At 39.7% G+C, this 25,430-nt stretch overlaps 2 protein-coding genes across 2 annotated transcripts; one reads left to right on the top strand and one right to left on the bottom strand.

The window, feature by feature from the left end:
- The first annotated feature begins 15,305 nt into the window (after positions 1-15,305).
- On the top strand, positions 15,306-19,616 carry ddrgk1 (DDRGK domain containing 1). Its single transcript, XM_074627040.1, has 8 exons — positions 15,306-15,512; positions 16,828-16,977; positions 17,234-17,352; positions 17,686-17,787; positions 17,866-17,988; positions 18,076-18,114; positions 18,194-18,299; positions 18,868-19,616. Exons 1-8 carry the CDS (start codon positions 15,425-15,427, stop codon positions 19,026-19,028), a joined length of 888 nt encoding a protein of 295 aa, XP_074483141.1. The 5' UTR covers positions 15,306-15,424; the 3' UTR covers positions 19,029-19,616.
- A 98-nt stretch (positions 19,617-19,714) lies between these two features.
- Positions 19,715-24,850, bottom strand: cars2 (cysteinyl-tRNA synthetase 2, mitochondrial). Its single transcript, XM_074627012.1, has 14 exons — positions 24,490-24,850; positions 24,368-24,418; positions 24,162-24,279; positions 23,791-23,862; positions 23,542-23,647; positions 23,372-23,452; positions 23,159-23,288; positions 22,899-23,032; positions 22,671-22,738; positions 22,507-22,573; positions 21,659-21,797; positions 21,433-21,556; positions 20,320-20,628; positions 19,715-20,227 (listed from the first exon to the last, which is right to left on the bottom strand). Exons 1-14 carry the CDS (start codon positions 24,699-24,701, stop codon positions 20,138-20,140), a joined length of 1,701 nt encoding a protein of 566 aa, XP_074483113.1. The 5' UTR covers positions 24,702-24,850; the 3' UTR covers positions 19,715-20,137.
- Positions 24,851-25,430: the final 580 nt, after the last annotated feature.

The following is a 25,430-nucleotide window of genomic DNA, read 5'->3' as shown; positions in this document are numbered from 1 at the left end:
TCATGGTCAGCACAAACTCAATTTGTATGTAATCTATGCAACTGTGAACCAGTAAGTATAAAGAGCGGCGAACGCTGCGTAGGGAGGAGGTCGAGTGGATGATTGGGTCAAAAAACTCAGGACTTTCACCCAGGAGACCACTGGAAACATAACTGGAAACATAACTGTTATTGTCAGAACTATCATGACAGATGTGGGTTGCAGGTTCCTCTAAGCCTTGCTCATCAGGAGCTATTGGAGGCACCTGGTGATCACCCTCAGCTTTTGATAATCAGCCTGGCTGGGTGGCTATAGAAGCAGGTCGGCTGCTCATTTGGTTGTGTGTCTGCAGAGGGTCAACACCTTAAGTTGTCTCTCTGTGTTTACATTGTGTTCAGTGATTTTGTGTGTTTTGTGGGGTTTTGATTTTGAGTGTGCACATCTTTAGCCAACCTCTATTTCTCTTTTGTCCCCCCCCCCCCCTCAGTGACTCCCAACTTACACCTCATTTGGGTCCGATATCTTTTTCGTTGGTCTATCATTTCTGGTAGATTTAGTGGGCGGCTGTGGGGAGTTATATTCCCTCAGTCTCCTTTTAGAACCCAAGAGACCCTTTTCATTATTATTTCTGTGTGCAGTTTATTTTTGTTAGTTTCCCAGTAGCGACCCCTGTCATTCAGGTTATTGTTTTTTTGGGGAACGTAACAATTGGGGGCTCGTCCGGGATCCCTATAAACCTTTTCTTTGTGCAGGTATATTTTGTTGGTTGCTCTTGAAATAATAGTTCACTGCACAAACCATGGAGTTCAGTGTGGAGTCATTTGTGGAGAATCCCACTTGGGAGGCGGTCAATTCATGTAGAAAGGCAGACCTAATCCAAATTGCTCATCAGTATGGTATTACAGTGTCGGCGGGAAGTAGAAAAGATGCTGTAAAACAAGCTGTAGTCACTGGTTTGGTGGAGAAGCAGATCCTCACTGAAGCTTCTGAGACTGAGGCTAGAAAATGTGGAGTCACAAAGCACCAATGGTAGAAACATCATGGAAACATAAATGTCTCATGTCAGTGGAAGTCCATTGTTCAAGGCACTTAAACCCAAATTGAATGCCTGTCATGCCATAGTGTAATTGCACAGTATTTTTAATCCTCATGAGCATCGAAACTTCTCTTGAGATCTTGAGTTGTCTTCCCCAGTTCTACAATTCCATATGACATGAATGCAGCAGAAGTACAGAGCTTGAGTCAGGAAATAAGACTAGTTTAGCATACAGACTGTGAGCAGCAGGAAACAGCTAGCCTGGCTCTGTTCAAAGTTCAAAAATACACCTACAAAAAACAAAACCTGTGCTCACTGATCATATCTAACAACCCAAGTATTACCCAGAGATGGAATGTTGTAAGTCAAGAAGTTGCTAACTCACCCTAAAACCACAAGCTTTTTGGTTTTGTATTTTTTGCTTTTCTGTTTGAATACGGATTTGACAACCAACGTGCTAATCGGTGAGCTTTAGAGGTGTTGGTAAGATAATTTTTGAACTTTGAACAGAGCCAGGCTAGTTTCCCCAGTCTTTATGCTAAACTAGGCCACAGGCATCAAAGCAAAGTTTATTTCTCGAAATGTTGAACTCATCCTTTAACAACACAGAACCTGCATCTTAAAGGATGGTTACATTCAGTCATTTATTTACTTTGAAAGAAGGAGGGAGGGAGAAAGTATCTGGAGCCATCTCCATATGCCAGAACGCAAACTTAGTAAAGTCTGACTGCAATTTTGTAACACCTCTTAAGCAGAAGATGTTATTAACCAACACAGAAATTGAATCTATTTGATTTGTGTACATACACAAGAATTTCCCTTTTTTTCGTGACGCTCAGCACAACTTTCAACAACGGATTTTTCATGTTTTTTCTTATGAATATCCAACAACACGTGACGTACCTGTCAATTTCCGCCCCAGTCTTTTCAAAATAAAAGTACTTAGTTTAGGAAAAGATCGCAGTTTGGGTTTAAATAACACCAGAAGTGACGTAACTTAAGTATGGAAGTTACGTGACAAAAACTACTTAGTTAGGTTTAGGAAAAGATCGTGGTTTGGGTTGAAATAAGTCCAGAAGTGCTGTAACTTATGTACGGAAGTTGCGTGACAAATAAATCAACTTTGACTTGTGGTTTCACACGGGACACAAACAGCGGTCACTGGGGGAAAGTCCTGTGTTTTTTGACCCACCCATCCACCTCGACCTCCTCCCTCCATCCATGTTACATCTTTATAACTTATATTTTAATTTTACTAATAAATACAGTAGTACATAGCCATAGTTTAGAATATAGACAGAATACAACAGGATCCTATTTCAGGTTTTCAGACATCATTTCCGCCTGTCTCCACAGACAAAGCTCCTGACCTTGACCATTTTGTGCACTCTGATGGCAGAGTGTACAGTGCATCTGTTTATAGGTGAAACACTGACAGGAATGCCATAGTACATTTTGTTGCAGGACATTAGTGCATGATATTTCAGCAGAAGCGTAGAGCTTAGGCATGTAAGTGGATTCAATGGCTGCGGTTTGTTTTCAGCTAACATAAACTGGAAAGAGTGGGATACATGACATTTGGATGTTATTTATTTATAAAATATGTGTCTTCAGTAGGAACCAATGTGCTTGGAGCTGAGAGGTGAGGAGGTGCAGAAGTCTAGTTTTCTCTCAGAACACTTGAATTACAATATGCTGAAAGGTTATTATGTTTTTTTTTGCCCAATGATGCCAAAAACATTCTGCCTACTGCAGGTTTAAATATGAACCCGCCAATTATGGATCCAAGCCATCTGTTTTATCTGTTCAAAATGTAGCTTAAAGGGAGATTTGTCAAGTATTTCATAATCTTATGAGTGGACAAATATGCTGCTTTATGGAAATGTAGGTATATAAACCTTCACAGGTACTGCATTTAGCATAAAAAATATGCTCAAATCACAATATAGCAAACTCAAACGTAAAGAGGAGACTCGTGGGTACCCATAGAACCCATTTTCATTCACATATCTGGAGGTCAGAGGTCGAGGGACCCCTTTGAAAATGGACATTAAAATGAATTTGCGTTAGCCCGTTATTATCGCGTTAACTTTGACAGCCCGACTTTCAATATAATGCAGTTCAATAAAACCCCATCAATGACTAAAGCTTCATGATCATAGAGTTGAATCAACATCTTTGTGTCACTAAAAATGAACATAACAATACTCACAATGGTGGGATTTTACAAAATGTGGGACAATTAGACAATATAACTGATTCTATGGACTTCAAGCAACGTGTTCCAAGCAGCATCAGAGAAGGGATTTATTAGGTTTAACAGTCTTTCAACTGCATGTGTTTCTTTTTGTGTGTTGTGAGTTGAGACTGAGGGTAAAGGGCACACAGTACTGAAACAGTAGTAATAATTTCCCTGCTACAACTCGTTAAAGATAAACATAGTTGATAGTAAAGCCTCTCCGTGCTCTCCTTTACGTCTGCCACATAGAATGTCTGAAGTCCTTTAGTCAGTCACCAACCAAGGCCACACCATAATGCCCCAGAGGTCAATAATTGACAGAGATTCATTATGGAAAGTTTAAATGTCCTCTCTCAAAGGAACTGGTTAATGTGTAAGAGTTGTGAAAAGAATCTGTGGTTTCATTTAACTTGTTCAACCCGACTCCTCCCTACTGGAACCTCACAGTTCATAAGTGCAGTGGACAAAAAGAAAACAAGCAATTGTGGGCTACTTCATAGGACAATACTAAATGAAACGTCCTTCTATCTTCTATATCTATTCTATCTCTCCTGCTGTCCCAAATAAGCTACTCACTAGAGCATGTGGATTAATCCACCGTTGAAAATAGTCCCCAACAAATCATGATTTTCTCCTGTTTGAGTATTGAATAAAAACAACAGTATTGGTAGTCGAATGGGTACAACGGTTCGTATGATATCTTACAAAAAAGTTATTTCATTAATTTTCCTACGAATGTCCACTCGTTACATGCATACAGTCTTTCCAAAATAAACTTCCGTCTTCACGGGAAACAACTTCCTTAGGTTTAGACAATAAAACTACTCGGTTAGGTTTAGACAATAAAACTACTCAGTTAGGTTTAGGAAAAGATCGACTTGGTTAGGTTTAGGCAACAAAACTACTCAGTTAGGTTTAGGAAAAGATCGACTTGGTTAGGTTTAGGCAACAAAACTACTCAGTTAGGTTTAGGAAAAGATCAACGTGGTTAGGTTTAGGCAACAAAACTACTCAGTTAGTTTTAGAAAAAGATCGACTTGGTTAGGATTAGGCCACAAAACTACTCAGTTATGTTTAGGAAAAGATCGACTTGGTTAGGTTTAGGCAACAAAACTACTTAGTTAGCTTTAGGAAAAGATTGACTTAGTTAGGTTTAGGCAACAAAACTACTTAGTTAGGTTTAGGAAAAGATTGAATTGGTTAGGTTTATGCAACAAAACTACTTAGTTACGTTTAGGAAAAGATAGCGGTTTGGCTTAAAATAGCTGTGTCGTTACTTAAGTATGTAAGTTACATGACAAATAAATAAACATTGAATTCTGGTTTCACAGGGAACACGAATGCCAGTCTCCTGGGTGAAAGTCTGGTATTTTTTGACCCATCCATCCATCCCAACCTCCTCCCTACGCAGCGTTCATCTGCTCCTTAAATTCCCTGGTTCACGATTACATGAATTACGTCATCTAGCTTATACCTAACATGATATGACAGATTAATAGAGAATGAATCCATTTTCCACTCTTGGAGATTAACAGGAGTATTATAAACCTGACCTCCTTCTGTAGTACTGATTCGCCTGCATTTGTATCGCTCTGTTGCTGATACACTCGGGCAGGTGAATGTTTTTCTCTGTAGGACTGTTACCCAATCCCCTAAAGGCAGGACATGATGTCACGACAGAGTGAAGGTGGGAAATTGATAGGGCTGCTGACATTTCATCAGCTCCTTTGCTGTCATCAATATGCAGACTTGGAGATAAAATGGGATATGGAAGGATAAGTAAAGTGGAATCTGGAAGTGAGTTTGCCTTTATGATAAACATTCAAATAAACCACAGAACAACCTGGAGCAATGTTTTTTATAGCTAGAAGTCACCTGCCAATGGTTTCTGCTTGTGCTAGTACAGTCTGAAGCAGAAGGTGCATATGATATGACCAGCTGCTGGTGTCCACTGTGTAATGAACACCACATCTATTAAACTTTCATTGTTTTTGTCCCTCTTGTCAGAGCTGCATGCTCTAAACCTGTTCGATGCAGATTACACATCCTGACTGACTGGCCACTCTCCTGACGCTGTGGTGAAATATATGCTCTTGCGAAACAGTGCGCTGGTTACAAATTAATCCACATCTCACTCATATTTAGCTGCTGCTTACCCCAGTACAAAGTTTAGTACTCATTCCTTCCAATAATTCATGTGATGGTTCATATTTGAGCCAGATAGATAACTACAGAATTAGACTCCGGCTGTCTGAACTGGGAGCAATATAGCACCACCAAGTCAGACTATGAAACCTGTCTTTTTGAGGTAAAGGCCAAGTGTTTTGAAGAGGAAACACTTCAGCACTTTGGAAAATCTGCTTGTTTGCAGTCTTACCCAAAGTCAGATGATTGTGGTTTCAGCAGCAGTTAGCGTGGGAGCCTTTTTTTTTACTAACAAAAGCTGGATTCAGTGACTGCATGCTACATCTCAAAAATCTTGTCTTCATAGTGTTGCTGCAGGTTGGGAAAAGGTGGTATTGCTTTAATAAAAGAGAAGATTGCCATGGATACCAACTCATTATGATGAATCTAATGCTATTCTACTGTGTTATTGTAGCGTATGTACAACACAGTCTCACAGCAGTTTGTGAAATAGTCACGAAATTTAATCTATTTGATTCGTGTACATACAAATGATATTCCCTTTTTTTCGTGACGCTCAGCACAACTTTTAACAACGCATGTCAATTTCTGCTCCAGTCTTTTCAAAATAAATCTACTTACAGGAAGTATAGAGAGCAGCAAACACCGCATAGGGAAGAGGTCGGATTGGATGGGTGGGTCAAAAAACACAGGATTTTCGCCCCAGGAGACCGGCGTTCATGTCCCGTGTGAAACCACAAGTCAGAGTTGATTTATTCGTCACGTAACTTCCGTACTTAAGTTACAGCCCTTCCGGAGGTATTTTAACCCAAACCGCAATCTTTTCCTAAACCTATCTCAGTAGTTTTGTCACGTAACTTCCGTACTTAAGTTACAGCACTTCCGGTGTTATTCTAACCCAAACCAAGATTTTTTCCTAAAGCTAACTAAGTAGTTTTGTCACGTGACTTCCGTACTTAAATTATGGCACTTTCAGTATTATTTAAACACAAACCGCAATCTTTTCCTAAACCTAACTAAGAAGTTTTGTTACCTAAGCCTTACCAAGTCAATCTATTCCTACTAGTAGTAGTTTTATTTTGAAAAGACTCAAGCAAAAATTGACACGTGCGTCACATGTCGCTGGACATTCGTAGGAAAAAGCACTAAAATGACATTGTTGAAAGTCGTGCTGAGCGTCACGAAAAAAAAGGAAAGTCGTGTCTATGTAGACAAATGAAACAGATTAAATTTTGTGACTATTTCACAAACTGCTGTGAGACTGTGTTGCATGTTTATATGTATGTTATGTGTAAAATGTTTTATTTCTTAGGTTTTACATATTTCTCTTGTCCATAAAAAGAAATGTCTTTTATTTCACTTTAATTGAGAATAATCTATGCAGATTATTGACAGTGCACTTCTGTTTAGGAAAGCTCATAATAATAAAAAAGGTTTTCTGTTGTTACTGCCTAAACTTTAGGCAAGTAAGTTCCTTTAGGGCCTAAAAAAGAGCTCCCATTGGTTATTACAGGGTGGGACCATGTGTAGGTTATGGAGTTCTGACCTTGTCTTCATGACATTGCTTGGAGTGTTTCCTCTCTGTTTCATACAGGTAAAGCAGAGTGTGTGTCTGCAGCAGACCTGCGTTGCCGTGGAGGAACAGTGACTTCATATTAACACCTGTTGAAAGGTAGAACAGAGAGTTTGGCTGAACATGAGAGACAAAGGATTCACTGTGATTCTAACTGAAGCCATGATGCCCTTGAAGCACAAGGTGAAAGTAACACACCCTGTTACAACCGAAGTGACCTGCAGTCATATAAAACCCACAACCATTAACAGACTGTCGGGCGGATTGATAAGGGAATATTACGCTGTAAACCAGAATCCTGAATCCTGCTCGCTCACAGTGCTCCGGTACTCAATTGCATACACTATTGTTTTATTGAAATGTTTTTATTATAAGGCAGCACAACTAAAGTTGTCATGCCTGAAATAGCACCAAATGCCACTTCATGAAATCGGACAGTGATGATGAAGCGTATCGGAGCTTTTATCTGTTTAACCAACAGAAGAGTTGTAGACGAATCAGAGTAGCAGAGTGGACGTCATCGGTCATCGTTACGGATCACAAGTCAGTTGCACATAGTGTCAACAAAGTCTGTTTTTAGAGGAGGACGATCTCCCTCTGACCCGCCCTTCACCTGTCGACTCTCACCTGTCCCCTGTTGAAAATGGCGGTCGGCTCAGTCGTCAGTTAAAGGGGCAGTCCAGTGATTTATTTAGTATTTCACTTCCGTAGTTCTGTCTCTTGGGAGTCAGCAGAGGCCGAAATATTCAAACCTTTGGTGCTTAGTAGGGCGACTTTGGCTCAGAGGTAGAGCAGGTCGTCGGTGGTTCCATCCCCACATGTCGAAGTGTCCTTGAGCAAGATACTTAACCCCAAAGGCTGTGCCATCAGTGTGTGAATGAGTATTTAGATTAGATTCTGATGCTTAAGTGATGTATAGTGTGCCCTGAGTGGTCTGTCAGTTCATCATGTGTGCAGAGAAGGAAGAGAAAATGTCTCCAGCAATCTCTGACTAATCTGCTGTGACTGCATGTTTGTGGCGATGCTTTGAAACTCCTTCCTGCTGCACGTCATCTAACCACACCGCACAGAGGCAGGCAGTAGGATTGTGTTGTAAGCGTCTCATAATGTCATCTTTTGAAAACATAGAGTCAGGCTCCAGTCATTTTCATACAGTCCCTGACTTATTGCCTTTAAATCCAACTTTTATGATCCACACTGACTTACATCTTCACCTGCTGGGTTTTTATTTCTCTGTTTTTGTGGTTGAAACCCCATGGGCGTTCCCAACCAACTTTACTGTCTTGGTACCAACCAGGTCATGCTAGCTTGTCAGGAAGGAGGTTAAATTACGCTACAAAGTTAGGCAAAATTTTGGTGAGGAAAAACTGTCATGGCCATTTTCAAAGGGGTCCCTTGACCTCTGACCTCCAGATATGTGACTGAAAATGGGTTCTATGGGTACCAACGAGTCTCCCCTTTACAGACATGCCCACTTTATGATAATCACATGCAGTTTGGGGCAAGTCATAGTCACACCTGCTGCTGTTTTTCTCCTGAGGGACCTCATTCAACGTTACCACTTCTTTCTGCTGTGTGATGAACACCATTCAGTTTTTTGAATGCAGTATAAATACAATTTTCGCCTGTTCTAAAAATGATGTATTTTAATATTTCTACATACTGGGGTCCCTAAAAAGACAAAAACGGGTCTATTGTGGATCTCAGAGGGTTAATGTATTATTTATAAAGGCAAAAATGACCAAAAGTATATTCATAATAAGTAATATTATTAAATATTTCTAAAATAAAAAGCTACACCCCTACAAAAAGGAAGTTTATTCAAGTATGCTATTAATATACTTCTTCAAACTTCAAATGAGAGAGTATGCTTTCAGATTACTTTTTATGTACTTAACAAAATTGTGTATACTTGGCTTATACTGGCAAGTATACAGAAAAGTCCAAGTATACTTGGCTTATACTGAAAAGTTTACAGAAAAGTATATTTGGCAAAGTACTATAAGTTCACTTAAAGAAAACTTACAATTGCAGTAAAAACTATTAAACTAGTAGTTTACGGAGAGTATACTTTAAAATGTACTTTCATAAACTAAAAAGTGGGCTACAAGTATATAACTAGTAAACTAACAGTATACCTATTCAGGTATACTATTACAACTAGTATATACTGTATATACAACTAATATACAACTATTCAGTTCACTTGTAATATAGTTCATAGTATAGTTGCAGTACAAAATACAACTTGGATGTAAACTAGTTTACTACGCCTTCATTTAAAGTATACTTTTGTAAACTAAAAAGTTGTCCCAAGAAGTATTCAAGTAGTACACTTACAAGTATACTACAAGTACATTGATATTAGTATACTTATTACATGAAGAATACTTGGGATTATACTTGAACTATACTTCTTTTTTTGTAAGGGCGTTTTTTAAAAAAAGGTCAAAAGGGTCACGGTGGGAATTTTTCTGAAATTCTTTTGCACTACCTCGCAATAACTTTTGCCTTGCATGGCTGTGCTGGCTGAGCGTTGCACTGAAGCTATACTAAATTCCTGTGGTGTACCTACTGTTATATCTGTTAAAACCATATCCACAGCTTCGTCCAGCACAGCACAGCCAGGCAGAGCAGCTGCAGCTGTGCTCACAGCCAGTGACAGGACAATGTCGCAGCTGTAATGGACAATAAATGCATCATGTAAAGTGTCACATCATGTCTCCTTTCTGTAGCATCTGCAGAGCGTTTCCCTACATTGGCAGTGAATTATAACTGGACTGAACGCTAAACTCATTGCGAGGTAGCCTGTAATGCAAAAATATTGCGAGGGGAACTCAAAAAAATAATTCAAAAACATAGAAAATTCTTGAAGCATTGAAGTAAATTCATATCAAAACATACGTTAAAAAAACTCACACACTCTAATAGAGTTATCAAAAAATAAGTATAAGCCAAGTATACTTAAATATAATTTTGTTAAGTATATCTCTGATAAGTATATCAAAAGTCATCTGAAAGTATACTCTTATTTGTAGTAAGGGAACCTTTTCCACTACATTCATTCCCGCTATAAACCAAAGTCTCACTATATGTATTTCTATATCTTTTCTGTATTCTATTATATTCTAATATGTGTATATACGTTTTATAGTATGTGTGTGTAGTGTGAGGAGGCTACGATGCACATTTCATTGCACAACCCTGTAAATGCACCTTGTAACCTTGTAATCTTGAGTTAGTCACTCATTAGAATGCCTAATAGACCGCCAATCACATCCTGAGGTTTGAAAGGTAATATATATAACTATAACTATTATTACTAATGCACTTACTTTGTTTCATTTTGTGAATAAATAAATGATCTTGTGAGCTGTTCATGTTGAAATCTGTGTGATGCGTGATGCAAACATTCCCTCTGACTCTGCAGGTGCACAGGGACACTCGTGAACAAACCTGCCTTGCGGAGGAGTCACCTTGTCCCTGCAGAACATTGCAGCTCTTCCTGTCTTCCTCTTCCTGCCTCTCGGTCCAGCCCCCTCCTTGCTACTACTTCCTCTTTAGATCTGCACGACTGCATCCTCACCACTACACCTGCACTGTCTGCTGACTGCTCCTTTCACGTGGGACTGAGGCCACACTGACCTCTGGAGGTTTGACATAGAAACAGGGGATATCAGTCATGTTCTCACGACTACTTCTCTGCTGTAAATTGCAGTTTTAGTCTGCAAGAGGAGCTGCAGTTATCTCCGCCCCCCCGTAGATCACCTGAGCGGTGAACCAGGAGATAAGGACTGCGGCAAGTGTAGTGTCCTTCACATGCTCACCTTCAACTTTAGATCGCCTCAGCCCTGCATGCATTCTTTGCATGCCATAAATAGCTTCTGACAGGTTCATTATAATGAGAATCAGTTCACTGGCCAAATACGATCATGCAACTCACAGTAAAACACAGACCCGAGGTCTGCTGTTGGGACAGACAGAAGAAGAGAAAAGAGGAGTGAAATTCATCTTTTTCATATCTCTCACATGTCTGCTAAGTCTGTCATAAGTCATCATAATCACTGGTCTTTTTACCAGCATGAAAAGTGTTATTAGTAGCAACAAAATATTTCCACACACACACAGAAAGAGTGAGCGAATCAGGTTGCAGTGAATGCTCCAGAAGGAGGCTGCGTCCTCCAGATGTCACCGGTGACGGAAAAGTACCGTCACACCCAGCGGAGCCTCACATCCTTCTGTGGGAGAGAGTGGGGATTAAACGATTAGCTCGTCCTCACTTTCCTTTGCTCTCTTCTCTCCTGTTCTTATGTTGCTGTTCTCTAAAAAACTGCTGACAGGGGACATTCTTTCAGCTCCTGCTGCACGAGCGGAGAGTGAGTTCACTGCTCGGTAGCCCACATTCAGACATGATGCATCACGATGAACTCACGCACCGTTTGTTCAGTCACACAGGCTGCTGAAGGACCGTTCTTATCAAACAAAGCAGCACTATTTGTCTCCTCATTCAAACCTCACACCATTTTTACAAAACTGTACACACCTCTGAGACAGAGACTCGTTTTGTCTCTTTTAGGGAGGTACCGGGGGTCTTTAGGGGGAGATAGCAGGTAAATAGTAGATGTCACATAGAAGTGGTGTACATCATCTGAAAGCTGGGAACCTGGAGATTAATTTGAGATGCAGTTCTACACTGTGTGTAAAAGTGCATAAGGGTTTAGACCATTATGATAGAAGTATATGATGTCCATCCTCATGCTCTATTATGTCTCATAAGTTGTTGCAACAATTTTTGGGTTGATACCATTTGTTAAATATAATCATTTTTTTACCACTGGAGAATTGATACAAATGATCAATAATCCCTCCAAAATACCACATTAAGACAACAAGACCTCAAGGAACACGATAGAAAAAGCCATGCTGTGATTTGGGATCAAAAACTTTTGACATTTGGAGATTTCCTCAAGAATTGCATTTTTCGGCGATTGGATGGCGAGCACTTGTGTTGTGTAAAGTGCTCAGAAACCCCCTTATTGTCAATCTAGCTAAGAAAGCCATCCATCCTCTGAATGCTCTAGGTCTCTAGTTTGTGGCTGTAAAGTTTCATGAGGCTGTGATTTATCCTAGAGGTCACCACAGGTCATTTTATACAATGAGGTCAAATTTTTTAAAAAATGGTCTCACTACAATAAAAAAGGCTACTAAATAAAAAAAATAAAACCAGCATGTTTTTTGCCCCCAAACAGCATGTGATTATCATAAAGTGGGCATGTCTGTAAAGGGGGACCCGTGGGTACCCATAGAACCCATTTTCATTCACATATCGGTCAGAGGTCAAGTGACCACTTTGAAAATGGACATGCCAGTTTTTCCTCGCCAAAATTTAGCCCAACTTTGGAGCGTTATTTAGCCTCCTTCCAAACAAACTACCATGGTCTTAGAGGGTTAAAAACACTAGTGAGTCATGTTTTTGCGTAGAAAGCGCTGTCATTAACGGGGTCTAGTGATTCAGTGTTGCAGATACAGATGAAAAAAGACAAAGCAGGGATCAAGACATCCTGACTTTTAGTCAAGCTCTAAAAACCACTAGACTTCTCAATAACACCACTTTGTTGATAAATGCTCATGTCTTTCAAACTCCACATCTCCACATGTTTTGTGTTATACATTTGAAGTCTCAAGCTGAGCTGGGATAAGCCTGATGACATCACTGCGACATTGTCTGAGTTGTTTTCTCAGACGTGACAAAGCTCCTCCAGATCCTCAACAGACAGGCCGACTCCTCGTGACAAGTAAACTGATCCCCATGTGTGAAACTGGACCTTTAACCGAAGAATGTACAGTATATTGCCAAGAAGTGGAAGTCAATAGTTCGTTCGATTGCAACATCAGTGCCCAGCAGCAGAGCTACACTTCCCTCATTTTTGGACTGAAAGTGACCACCGGACGCCAGTAAAACGTCCACCTACAAAGTGCTGTACAAAAGTAAAACAATATTGTTTCTATTCTTTTGTCATATTCTACCAAAATGGCCTGTGTTGAACAATAAAATATTATGAATATAATAAGTGTTTTAAGTCTAAAAAGGTGGCAGCGGCTGAGGTTGTTTTGTCTCTTGTCTTCGTCTCTAGTTTCATATGATACCAGTAGCTTCACTCCAGCCCTCAAACCTACTAGAGCCTATGCAAAACAGTTAAGTGAGTCGGGGTTTGGCCAGTGTGAGGAGGCTTTTTGTTTTTATGGTTGCATCTTTGTAGTATTTGCATTATTACAGTTGTTCCAGTAGGCTATTTACATATTGTATCATCACTATGGAGTTGTGCACGATGCTTTCGTGTGTGATTCATTACAGAGAGTACAGCACTGCCAATGTGACCTTCTCTCTGACTTGATGGATGAGGTGTTTTTGTGTGCAGAGAGAGAGAGAGAGAGGGAGAGAGGGAAGGGGAGAGAGAGGGAGAGGGAGAGAGAGAGAGAGAGAGAGAGAGAGAGAGAGAGAGAGAGAGAGAATATGTCGTTATGGGCTGTTCACACATACATATTAGCATGTCAGCAGTTAGTGTGCCTGCAGAGGCACTGTACAGTGTGTCTGCCACCTAGTGAGTGTCAAACTGCACTGCATGTTACCTGGAAACAGGACAAAACTGCTTTGCTTGCTGAAGTAGGTCATAGATCTGCAGAGGTGGCTTTATTTTTGTTTTTTATGCTCATGTAGAACCAAAATGCTACTTAGGATTCTGTCTCTTCAAGGTACTGTATATTTTGCATATATTTTGCATGTGTTTGCATAGAAAGCAGTTTCTCAGACAGCTCTATAACAGTGGTTCTCAACCTTTTACGTGTCGAGGACCCCTAAATTAATACACATAATGCATAAATGTGGGTCACAGACACAGAGAAAGTGAAACCTATGATCAGAATAGTCACTCATATGACTCTTATTCACATTGGGCTCACTTCTATAGTGAATTAAATAGTGAAAATAAACTATTCCCAAATTTTGTGAAATAATAAAGAAATTGGGGGGGTTTTGGTTGAGATCCACTGCTCTAAAACACAATGATTTTTGAAGAAATACAATGTTTTTTCAGAAAAGATGGAAAGTCGTAATATTATTAGAATAAAGTCATAAATTTACGAGAAAAAAAATCATAAGTTTAGGAGAAAAAAAGTCGTAATATTATGAGAATAAAGTCAGAAGTTTAAGAGAAAACGACGTAGTATTATATGAATAAAGTCATAATGTTATAAAGTAGTAATTTTACGTGTTATTTTAGAGGGGAAATAGTGTGAAAATGAGGAACGTGGAGCATCTTGTGAAGTTATTCTTTAGTACAGGTTTCACAACTACAGGTTTCACAACTAACCAGATACTTCATCTTTTGGCACATCAGCACCACATTATCATCAGTATCTGGACCTTGAAAAGATTGTGCAAGAAACTGCGTTTATTCTGAGGAAAGAGCCACACGGACCTGTTGGGGAAACTGACTCTTTAGTGGAGGAGGAAATTACTTTTTTTCTCGTAAAGTTATGACTTTAATCTCATTACATTAACACTTTTTTCCCCTCGTAATATTTATTACAATTTATTTATTTATTATTATTCATTTATTTATGCAATATTTTTTTCCCCTCAATGTGGCCCTAATACTTCGGCCTAAATAAAAGACTTGTTTAACATTTTTGATTTCTTAAACAATCAACATCCAGATGATTTTATGTCATGATGATGACACACTCCAGGTACAGTAGGTGACGGTATGCACCTTCTACGACGGTTTGCAAATAAATAAACATAAAGAAGGAGGACGGTCTGCAGGACAGATAATAATGCACTATACTCACTTTTAACAGTCTCTTCTGCACTATATTCACTTTTTTAATAGTCGTGTATCACAGCTGTTACTCTGCACTATATTCAGTTTTAACAGTTTTCTTCTTCATCTTGTATTTTTATATCTGGTATATTTTTTTGTTCTTTGCACTACTAACTTTTTTACTGCCTTTTTTACTAAAATGTTTTTGCACTTTTGCACTATGGAACTGTGATGCTGGAAACTTGAATTTCCCTCGGGATTAATAAAGTTACTATCTATCTATCTATCTATCTATCTAATTAATGACTTAAGGGCACCAGGAATAATGGATGTAATTGAATTATTATTAAAATTAATATTATTGTTATTATTATTAATAATTATTAATTTCTATTTTTATTATTTTTATTTCTAATTTATTTTTAATTTATTTAAATGTATTCATTTCCCCTGCCAATCCACTGCTCCACACTCCAGTCCAATAGGTGGCGGTAATGCACCTATGAGCTGGTTTGCCAACCAAGAAGAAGACTCACGGAGCTTCCGGTTTACGGTCCACACAGTTGGAGACTGAACTAAACGTAGAAAAATAGTATATATATTAGATAAAGTATATTTTGATAACAGCTATGGATGTCGCTCTGTACCTGATAGCTGCTGCCATCCTCATTGTTCTGATTGTGTTCGCGTTGAAGCTGCGGAGGAAGACACAGGAAGGTAAAGAGCAGCTTTGATCTGTATGTTCACACTACTGTCACACTGTTGTGATGGGGCTTAACAAGCTCTAACAGAGGGCTTGTAAGGTTTTTCAACACTTTTTTGGACATTATAATAAATATGTATGTAGTGAGGAAACAGTCAGGCTGAGATATTGTGCTCTGTAACGTTAGTGACGTTAGTTAAGGGCCGATTTCAGGCAACGTCAGCTCACAGCTGTCAATAAGTCACACTACGGAGGCTGCAGAGGGCCAAATGGACCTTTATTATTATATATTATTATTTTTTTATTGAAGATAATTCATATACAAACATTAATGCATTGTAATCTAAACTCAGTACTTGTAACATACAAGGCACAATTGGATAGGGAAGATAACTTAAATTTAAAAAAAAATAATATAATAACAAAAATAAAAGAGGGTAGAAAATAATTAAAGGAACAAAAAAAAGAAATGCATAAATAAATAAATAATAAGTGCACTTTTCCATAGTGGCTCTAGGGGTCATCATCATATATGTTCAGTTCTTCATAAGCTCTGAGGAGACTCTTTGCATGTTGTCCTTTCATTAGTCTTAAAGCACTAGGATGATTGTCCACAAGGTCCCTTTTGAAAATGCAAAATAGGGGTTTAATTTTCCTCCATTTGGATGCATGGAGGAAAAGATTTGCCAGCAGTATCAGATTGTTCAATATCAAGTCACTCTTAATGTCCTTCATGTTAATACCAAACACAATGTTTTCTCTTGTGAGAGGAGCAAGTGGTTGGATTTTGGTTGACAGCCAGTCCTGCAAATCTTATTTCCTCATCTAAATATAAATATATACATAATTAAATACATATCAATTTAACAACATCCAAATATGATTTTGACGAAAATTGCTCATTCTTTTTATTTAAAAAAATCATATAAAATACATGAATTTGTGGATTTATTTTACATTTATTAAAATGTATTAATTTATTAAACAATTTTGTGTAGAGTCATTTTATATAAATCACAAAAAAAAAATTGCATTCATTAATATTGAGGCTGATCTGACTCAAAGTAATTTCAAGGTTGTTCTGTTTTATGCATATGATATCTAAACTTAATGTATTCTGCTGCTACATTTGGAAGGAAAATGCACAAATCTAGTCAGGATAATGGATGGATGAATGGATAGAGGATGCAATAGTCTCACTCCAGTTCCAGTGCCCAAACTATACTGATCTGATACCAGTGCTATTTTTCCCTTTTTAAATTTGAAATCTTTGCAGTGTTATGTGTATTGCATAGACCGTACTATGGTTTGTGCCCTCTCCATGCTCAGGTGATGAGGAGCAGCGGAGGGATGTCGTCCGGGCAGCGGGGCCCCCTCAGCGGGCAGCGGAGGAGCGAGGAGCCGGGATGCCTCGCAGGAGGAGGAACCTCGCTGCGGTGATGGCTAACAGACGGCCACAGAGAGAAGTTGTGGAGCAAGGTAAACACCGTTAGTTTCTAACTTTGTTCACTTTTAAAATGTAGCCGTCAATGCTTCATCACTTTAACATTCATACATAAACATACATATATGTATCTAATGTTTCATAATGAGCTTCTGCTGTTTTTTGAGCTGCTCGTACTAGACAGCTGTCAGGCGTCATTCTTCATTCAAAAGTACATGAAATCATTTAATCTTGTGATACATGGGATGTGTGATGTAAAAGACCGTGTAACAAGCGGGCTGTTGATTTCAGAGGAGGAGCGTGTGGAGGAAGAAGAGGCGGAGCCGCAGGACTTCCAGCCGACCGCTAAAGTTGGAGCCAAGAAGCAGAAGAAGCTGGAGGAGAAACAGGCCAAGAAAGCCCAGAGAGAGGTCAGGGGTCCATACTTGTTTCTAGAGCAGCATCAGCAAAGTCACTATATAAACTCAATAATATCACACTGGAAACAAATCTAAAATGTTAATATAACAGTAGTCTATACTAGTTTGCTGTAGTATCTTAATAACTGTCTAGAATTACTATGTAGTATATGTAGAATAAGGACACAGCTTCTGAGCCTTTGCCCTACTGGCTGAACACAAGATCCAGGGATGTCACAGCGAGAGATCATGAATGAAATATGATCCTAAAGCTACGTTCACATTGGGCTGTGAGTACAACTGCCCAAGTTTGCAGTAGAATCCAGTATTGTTGTTTATTTCCAGGCGGAGATGGAGGAGAGGGAGGAGAGGAAGAAGATGCAGGAGCTCCGAGAGCAGGAGAGACGTCAGGATGACGACAGAGAACGACAGCAGGAGCAGAAACAGGTCACACACTCATTCCTCTCACCAGCTGTGTGTGTTCATAAGACGAGATGCTGACACTCTGTGCTGGTGTTTATTCAGGAGGAGGAGGAGCGCCGGGCTAAAGAGGAGCAAGAAAAACGGGAGGAGGATGAGTACTTAAAACTCAAAGCCTCCTTCGTCGTAGAAGACCAGGGAGAGGAGGAGCAGCTCACTGAGGACCAGGTCACGTCTCTGCTGAGCTCATATCATTTTAACACTTCCTCTGTCTATTATATATTAACAACAAGTGTCTGTGTTCTTTACTCTCAGTCACGCAACCTGCTGCAAGAATTCATCGAGTACATCGAGGTGAGAGACTCGTCACACTCCAACCTGTGCCGTTGTATCTGAATATAGTGTCTTTTACCATGTCTCCTCTGTCCCGCAGACCTCTAAGGTGGTTCTCCTGGAGGACTTGGCGTCCCACTTTGGGATGAGGACACAGGATGCGATTGACAGACTGCAGGACCTGTTAGCTGAAGGCTCCCTCACAGGTTAGTGTGACCAGGGCAATTCTCTTATGTGAATCAGAAATGGACACTTGTATGTGTCTGTGGTCACCCAGAGCTACGATAGTACATCATATCTGTACAGAGACCGGACCAAACTCTGTGTGTAAACCACAGACTGTCTACGGTAGAAACAACAACGTTGCTGTCGTATTTATGCGTAGATGACTTTATGTTGAGTGTTGATGGAGCAGCTGCATAGCCTGGCACTGATCCATCCAAACTCCATTTAGAAAACAAGCATTTTAAAAGTTGTTTGCTTGTCGTCATGGTAACAGACCTGACAAAGCATGAATTCAGACTTTTTACTAATCAACATCATTATGTAGTAATTTCAGCATCCTTTTGCTGTCAGTGCAACGGCGTTGTATGTGAATACAGCTCGCCGCCGGGTGATGTTATGAGCCCAGACACGACGGCGTTTGGTTTTCTGACATATCTGGGACTTCCACAACATGTACCGAGAGCACCGAGTGCTGCTATTGTAATTGAAGGAATTGTTCATATTATTATTGTATCCCCTGTGACATGACACGCTGTATGTTTTCTGCAGGAGTGATTGATGACCGAGGGAAGTTTATCTCCATCACTCCAGAAGAGCTGGACTCAGTGGCTCATTTCATGAGACAGAGAGGCAGAGTGTCCATCACAGAGCTGGCTCAGGCCAGTAACTCTCTGATCAACCTGACACCCGAGAGCCGCAGCACCGCCTGATGGACACCTGGACGACCGTCTTCACAAGACTGCTGGACAATGATATAATCTGTGTGAAGAAAAGCACACAGTGGACTGTTCATCTGCTATCGGCTGCTGTTTGGTGGTGATGTTATCACGGCTCAGTAGCCTTTATTCACCAGTAGGTGTCTGAGTTTGAGTCACCTATAAATTGAAAGTTACATACAGTTACTACTGTGTATGACATTAAATGAACAAGCACATGAAAAACAGTGTTTGAGCATTGTTGCATTTTAAAATTTGGAAAAAAAAATAGTTTGATTTGTCACATCTTTTATGTGTTTGGTTTTTATAACGATCAAATAAGGGCTGTGAGAGGATAAATGTACTAATTATATCAAACTCCACACCTAACATGCAATGGGAAATGTCTAACACCTTTAAATCCATCTGAGTTGATCCAAGATAGCAGGGCCGGCTCGGGTTCAACCCCCCAGAACCCTGACCCTAGCCCCCGTAAACAGCAACACACATCAGACATCACAATGGTTTTAAGTCAAAAATTAATATTTTTATTTTCATAAATAACTGCATTTATTATGATATAAATAAACAATTGGTCCCTGATATTATTGGCTTAAAAGTGTTAAGTTAATTTCACTACAATTTACACTTTTATTGACAAATAAGTGCAGCCGGGCAGATGAAAAAGTGTGACAAAGGGCTACAGGGATGAAAAGTGTCTTTATTTGTTCATTTGTTAGGGCAGCTGTGACTTGCACAAAACTGCATGTGATTATCAATCAATTGCCAATGGATTCCTTAGGTTTTCTAGTTTCATATGATATCTGTAGCTTCACTCTAGCACCAAAACCGAACCTGCTAGAGCCTCTGAAAGACAGTAACGTCGGTCGGGTTCGCCCCCGGACCCGCAGGTCTCTTAGGGTTGTGATTCAACTTCCCATTCTGATGAAGTGTTAGCACAGTTGTTTCGATCAAGACTTTGTTTTGTCTTTTTCATCGATTTAAATATGACAAGGAATCAGCATCAAGAGCATTTTATTGAAAAACAAAGGGCAATGATCCCCGTTACCATACGTTAAATTGAGTCCACAAGCCTAAAATAAAGAGTCAGTCAGAGATGTGTTTCAGCTGGATGTCTCCTGGTCTTTATCCTGGTCTTTATCCTGGACTCTCTGAGTCTGAGTTAGCTCCCATGTCGAGATGGCTCCTCTATCCTGAAAAACACAAAAAAGACATCACTCCCTGTAAACTGTAATATTTGATATCAGAGTAAATTGAAACTTCCATGTGATCCAACCCAGCATACCTTTATCAGAACACCCAAGGGTGCCAGGTTATTTCTGAGGACGTCACAGGCTTTGAGGAGAGGGATTCTCTCTGGGTAAAGTCCAGGTTTCGTGGGGGATCCGGCGGTTGGACCGTCCCGATGAGCGAGTGCGAACGCTCGAACTTCACTTCTGAAATGAGTCAGCTGCTCCACGACGCCCTCCAGACTTCCATCACTACTGGACACATCAGCATGTGGCAGCAGATCGATCCCAAACACATCCAAGACATCTCTGATGTAGCTGACCATCGCTCCAAACACTGCAGGGCTCCGAACCACTCCTTCAGACTGAACAGATACAACACACACATTCAAGTTGATGCCTCACTGTACCGTGCAATAAACTGCTTCAGTCGGACTGAAATCTAAGTCTTGGTTTTCAAATGCTTGTTGCCGCTGACCCTCCGCACAGAAATAATTGGGTTCGGGTCAAATTGGGCTCAATATAAGCTTTAAAAATACCCATCCAGAAGGTGGAGAGATGTGCATTAAGTCAGCTGCATCGTGGACATAACGGGTCAGATAAATCTTTGCCAGTCTAGCATTAGTCAAATGAGCTCTGTGTACCACTTTCAGTTGTATGAAGCTGTGTTTAGCAGACGTAGATGATGTGTGTGTATATCAAGTCTAAGACAGAGTCCCACTGCTCATCTGTTAAAACTACTCCAAGATCGGAGTCCCAGGCCATTTTTAAATGCTCAATGGAGTGTGGAATGATGTTGTTAATGAGATCATAAATCCCGGGTATCAATTCTCTATGGTCTGAATTCAATTCAAGGATATTGTCGACGTATTTTGTATGGGCTTATCTGGAAATGAATCAATGTCTCCTGACCTTCAAGTAATGGAAGAAATGGCTCTTAGGTAAGTCATCGATTTGGGATAAAAGGTAAGAGAGAAAGATGCAAAAATGTATCTTCTATGTACAGATTATGGATTGATGTAATCCCTTTATTAAACCACAGCGTAAATGCAGGAGGGAATGAACATCAGATTAGGCAAAGCCCGACCTCCTGGTCTTTCTGATCCGACTACAACTGTAACTTTTAGTCTGTTCATGTAATTCCAGGAGAGTCAGGCACAGTGAGTTACCTTAGAAACCGGCTGGAGTTGGCGGTTTCCGTGGTAAACCAGATTCATCACAGCACCGATGGCTCTCGGGGTATCAAAGTCATCCGCCAGTGCTTTCACCACGCTGGATTTAGTCTCAGCCAACCTGAAACACAAGAACACAAGAAGTTCTCAACTGGAACGGAACTAGAATAAGAAATAAATAACCATTTTTGTATTTATTTGATTTTTGAGAGAGGGTATATACCTCTCCCAGAGAGAAGCTTCCTGTACAGGTGAACACTGCAGCTGACCCTTCATGTAGGCCTGAGCATCATGGATGAAGGTGGAGATGGTTCCCAGAGAGGTCCGAGCCTCCAACATGCTGCTGTCACTGTAGTCTATCGCTGTGGAGACACCACAAGAAATCATCAATCATCGATTTTTAGGTTGTAGCGGGCTCAGGTTTAGGCGTTTTGGGCTTGGCCATGTCATACTAGCTCCAAACTTGTGCTAAATTTTGGCGAGGAAAAACCGTCATGGCCATTTTCAAAGGGGTCCCTTGACCTCTGACCTCAAAATATGTGAATGTAAATGGGTTCTATGGGTACCCACGAGTCTCCCCTTTACAGACATGCCCACTTTATGATAATCACATGCAGTTTAGGGGCAAGTCATAGTCAAGTCAGCACACTGACACACTGACAGCTGTTGAGTTTGCGATGTCATGATTTGAGCATATTTTGTATGCTAAATGCAGTACCTGTGAGGGTTTCTGGACTATATTTGTCGTTGTTTTGTGTTGTTAATTGATTTCAAATAATAAATATATACATACATTTGCATAAAGCAGCATATTTGTCCACTCCCATGTTGATAAGAGTATTAAATACTTGACAAATCTCCCTTTAAGGTACATTTTGAACAGATAAAAAATGTATTAATTTCCGATTGATCGCGATTAAACAGTTTAATCGACTGACAGCACTAGTTAAAACCAATACAGTTATAGTTCATTCCTCAAACTGCACTGGGCAAAAGCGCAGCGTGAAGAAAACAGTCTACAGTCTGATGCAAACCAACACATTTATAAAAATTAAAAAAAACTTTTCCCACCTGATCTGTATTTGGTCAAAAGACAAAACATTCGGAATTCATTGGCAGAGTAAGACTGCAGGAAATCCTAATGAAGACAAAAAAGATTATTCTCACAAACTACAATACACAATGTGGAAGATATAGTTACTTAATAAATGATGACTAATTCATGATGACTTTACCTTGATGGTGATGTAATTCTTTAAAGATTTAGACATTTTCTCTGCGCTGCCTTTTAGGTGTAAGTGCCCTAAAGACAACAACAACAACAACCAATCAGGTGCACATATTGAAAAACAGAAAGCAGGTGTAAAGAAGTCTTTCTGGTGAACCTGCGACCACAAGACAGAATTCACACAACACAATTTAACAGAGTTTTATGAGAAAAAAACAGTCTGGGATTTACTTACCCGAGTGGAGGAAGTAGTTTGCCCATTGTCCACACTGGTGATAGGCTTCACTCTGAGCAACCTCATTCTCATGGTGAGGAAACGCCAGGTCAATACCTCCAGAGTGGATATCCAGCTGACTCCCAAACACCGAGCTGAAACCACCACAGAGACAACAACACTATAGACGGAGTCCGTATGCATTTAGGACCTGACTATGTTGAACCTGCATCCTATAGAATAAGACTAAATGAAGCAGACAGGTTGTTGTGAATCCAAACCTTGCGATGGTAGAGCACTCGATATGCCAGCCAGGTCTTCCTCTGCCCCACGGAGATTCCCAGTATGGTTCCTGAGGTTTGGACTGCTTCCAAAGAGCAAAATCCCTTGAGTCTCGTTTTTTTGTGCCGCCTATAGAACCGTGCAGTTTGTTGTCAATTAGTAAAGCTGACGTGTAGTCAGTGCCAGTTATCACAGTGACAGAACACACTTACCAGTTTCTCCCTGAGAATCCGCAGCTCCCACAAACTTGCCATAACGATCACCAATGGACTGGATGTCAAAATACACATCACCTACAACACAAGGCGTTCCACAAATGATGATTCAAGGTATTGTGGTGGTTATTTCACAGGAGAAATAACGACAAGTCCTGTGTATTTACCTTCTTTTGTGGCATACGCGTGTCCATTCTTGATGATCCTCTCAATAAACGCAACAATATGATGCACATTCTCAGTGACTCTTAAATACACTGCAGGAGGAATCACCTCAAAAACAAAATGACAGAATATAAAGTTAAACACAGTTTGTGCCTGACAGCAAATTACTTTTTTTTCACTCTCTTTAGCATTTATTACAGATCAGTCTCAATATTAATGAATGCACACAGGAGTGTGACCTTATCACACACCTTTAATGACAGCATATCCCTCTTGAATGCATCCTCATACATTGTGGCTATGATGGTTGGGGACACATTGTCCTATAAAACAAGGGAACACACTTTTTTTTTTAATAAATAAGGTCACAAAAACAGCTGATTTTTTTAGTTTTAACTCTATTCTTTCTTTTTATCATTATTATTATTATTATTATTTATTTTCTTAATTTTATTTCAATTTTGAATGTTGAAGTTGTTTTCTCTAGTGTACTTAATGAGTTTGTCTATAAGCTCATCTACTTAAAAATTGGTTTATAAACTATTGTAAACTGTAAATTGCAAAACAACCTTGAAAAAAGGGGAAAAATAAAGCTGATTTTAACACACTATTGTGATCTTACCTCCCAACTTCTCTTGATAATCTTGTCATCGATGTCAGTGATGACCATAGCATGGATGACAGTGACCCCAAACAACCTGGACAGAATCCTCTGCAGGATGTCAAACCTGACATATGAGCTGGGGACAACACAGAAAGACATTTAGCTCCAAGACATTTCACAATATTTGGCTTGTGCATAACATGTGTTTATATATATATCATTACCAGGCATGACCCAAGTGAGCATGGTCGTATACAGTAGGTCCACAGCTGTACCTGTAACACAACACTGTGTGAGGTTATCATGCATACTGTGTGTATTCATCATATAAGGTTATGATCCGTACCAGGTAGCTACTCCCTCTGATGCCAGTATGAGAGGCTCTTTCTGTTTGCTCAGGCTGTTGAAGGTCTTTAGACCCGTATCAAACCCGCTGGGTCTCACCCAGGTCTTCCCTGAAACACCGCTACGGAGTCCATGTGATCTGTGTCTGACGGACCGAGCTGTGTTGAGGAGCTTTGCCCTCCTTAACAGCGACCTCACGGAGTCCCTCCACATAGTGACACCTCGCTATGCGTGAAGCAGCATTAGCACTGTTAGCTTAGCCTAGCTACTCGACCCTCACGTTAACACCATTAACACAGGGAACAGTCTGCAATGTTAGCTGACGGCTAACAACATGAACAAGAACTTCCGCATCATATGGGCCCATTGCGCAGGCGCAGTAGCGTTTCCTATTCCGCTTCCCAGCCCGCGATCCAGTGAGGGAGATTTGACCATGATTGACAACGTAAAACTCAAAAATTAAAAATTGATTAAAACTATTAAATTGTTTAGACATTTTAAATGTATTCCAATTTTTTGTTTGTTTGTTTTTTTATTTTGTTTTGTTTTTATTCATCTTTTCCTTTCCTTACATTTTATGTGTTGTGTAATTTATAATTTATTTTTTATATTATTTTTATAATGTAAAATATTTTTGCAGAATTGTAATGAAAAATCAGAACATGTAAATATTTTGTATTGTCAGTACATGTTAATATATTGTATTGACAATAACTGACAATAACCTGATATTTTCAGGTGGAATTTCATTTAATTCTCACTGTGCAACATCATTTTCCACCTGTGCAATTTTGTTAATAGTCTGTTTATTGTCAATACTGTATATACTGCTCCTATTTTTTATACTTCCTTCTATTTAAATGGTTCATATTTTGTTTCACTTTGTTTAGCTATTTTTTTTTTTACTGTGTTAGCTGATGCATCTTGTTTTTTGCACTATCC

The sequence above is a fragment of the Sebastes fasciatus genome, chromosome 24 (assembly GCF_043250625.1).
Source record: "Sebastes fasciatus isolate fSebFas1 chromosome 24, fSebFas1.pri, whole genome shotgun sequence".
Taxonomy (NCBI): Eukaryota; Metazoa; Chordata; class Actinopteri; order Perciformes; family Sebastidae; genus Sebastes; species Sebastes fasciatus.
Note: the sequence above shows the minus strand (reverse complement) of the source record. Positions and strands in the feature narration are given on the sequence as shown.

What these genes read in the sequence shown, in the direction of transcription:
- ddrgk1 (XM_074627040.1), top strand. Translation starts at nt 15,425, where the DNA reads ATGGATGTCGCTCTGTACCTGATAGCTGCTGCCATCCTCATTGTTCTG. An exon ending in GACAGCAGGAGCAGAAACAG is followed by an intron (nt 17,788 to 17,865) that starts GTCACACACTCA and finishes GTGTTTATTCAG; the next exon opens with GAGGAGGAGGAGCGCCGGGC. An exon ending in AATTCATCGAGTACATCGAG is followed by an intron (nt 18,115 to 18,193) that starts GTGAGAGACTCG and finishes TCTGTCCCGCAG; the next exon opens with ACCTCTAAGGTGGTTCTCCT.
- cars2 (XM_074627012.1), bottom strand. Translation starts at nt 24,701, where the DNA reads ATGTGGAGGGACTCCGTGAGGTCGCTGTTAAGGAGGGCAAAGCTCCTC. An exon ending in TTTGACCAAATACAGATCAG is followed by an intron (nt 21,798 to 22,506) that starts GTGGGAAAAGTT and finishes GTGTCTCCACAG; the next exon opens with CGATAGACTACAGTGACAGC. An exon ending in GAAGCTTCTCTCTGGGAGAG is followed by an intron (nt 21,557 to 21,658) that starts GTATATACCCTC and finishes CTTGTGTTTCAG; the next exon opens with GTTGGCTGAGACTAAATCCA.